The sequence below is a fragment of the Histoplasma capsulatum genome, genomic scaffold (assembly GCF_000149585.1).
Source record: "Histoplasma capsulatum NAm1 scaffold_7 genomic scaffold, whole genome shotgun sequence".
NCBI classification, from domain to species: Eukaryota; Fungi; Ascomycota; class Eurotiomycetes; order Onygenales; family Ajellomycetaceae; genus Histoplasma; species Histoplasma mississippiense.
In genome coordinates, this window is record NW_001813976.1 from 1,346,126 (window position 1) to 1,347,412 (window position 1,287).

The following is a 1,287-nucleotide window of genomic DNA, read 5'->3' on the forward strand; positions in this document are numbered from 1 at the left end:
GCATGCATGCAATGAGGCTGTGCAACCAGAGAATGGATAGCTGCATCACACGTTCGCTCAGGGCGAGAGTTGGGTAGCAAGCAGCCACAGAGGATATTCGGAAGTGCTCTGAGTGGCCGGTCTGATGTGGTCTGTCTTCTGGGCCTGGGGTCATTTTGGTTGAACTCTCAGAGTTTTTCATCCATTGCGCGTGTCAATCGACAACTGAAAGAAAATGTAGCCAAAATACTTGTGCAAACACAGAAATTAGTAAAAAAGAAAAGAAAGAGAAGGAGGCAAGAATCCTCACAAGGAGACCAACAGGGGCAAATAATCCAGTAGCTATATCTCACTGTAATTATCCTCATTCCCCTGTAACCATCCGCGAGTATCTTTCTTTCTTCACGTTATTCATTATTCCCCGCATCTTCTTTCTCTCCTCCGGGCTCAGGGTATCTCAGTCAGCGCAGTTGTTCGCCCTTTTTCGTCCTGCCATGAACCACAGTCACAGTCCGGATTGAACTGCAACCACCAATTGCGTCCACATCCCCCACGTGCCAGGACCGACTTCTTGAGGTAGTCCTTTGCATTGCATTCCCATCTCCGCATCTGCCCTTCGTTTGTGTGTTGTGTGTTTTGTGCCGTGTTTTAACTTTGATCAAGCGTGTTTCACCGTCTGTTGGTAGCCTCCCCCACTCATTGATGATGATTCAAGGGATCAAGTGCCTCATCGGGACTGCCCAGACGCTTCTCAGTCCCCTAGCATTTGCTGGAAAAGCACAAGGCTGGCTTGGCTAACTTATGCTAGACGAAACCGTCACAGAAACAAGACGCTGTTTTCCTTTTCCTCCCCCCCAAACTAGTTATCCTGCCCATCGCAGCCGAATTGTTCTACCTGTCCAAGGTGGCCCCGCACTGACCATCATAATAATAATATCAGACGGATACTACTAGTACTGTATCGATCGCCGCGAAAGAAAGGCCAGGCAGAAAGGGGCGAATTCACTATCACTGGTCCCTGTCGTGCGAAGTCTATCCATCGTCAGAGCCGGGAGAGGGCTGCGCGGATATTTCCTCATTACCCGGAAATTGGCTGCTGAGTGCTGTTGCTGTTGGATCTCCGACTTCAAATGGGTAAGCAGCGGTCATTAAGTTACCTTCAATAGCTGCATGTATTTATTTTCTGTCTTTTTTTTTGGTCATCATCCTTAGTCTGCCTTTGCCGGATTCTGGTCTCTCTGGTCCTGGCTCCAACTTAATCACCGTCTCGTTTTGTTCTCTTTCCGGCTTGTCGATTTATTAAAACTC

At 48.3% G+C, this 1,287-nt stretch overlaps 1 protein-coding gene across 1 annotated transcript in view; it reads left to right on the forward strand.

Annotated features, from left to right (window-relative positions):
* Positions 1–1,109: 1,109 nt before the first annotated feature.
* The window catches only part of HCAG_06034 (hypothetical protein), a gene marked incomplete at both ends in the record, with an annotated part of 2,093 nt that continues 1,915 nt past the window's right edge, over positions 1,110–1,287 (forward strand). The window contains one exon of the mRNA XM_001538379.1: positions 1,110–1,113. Within this exon, the coding sequence (XP_001538429.1) occupies positions 1,110–1,113 (4 nt within the window). The remainder of the gene's footprint in view (positions 1,114–1,287) is intronic.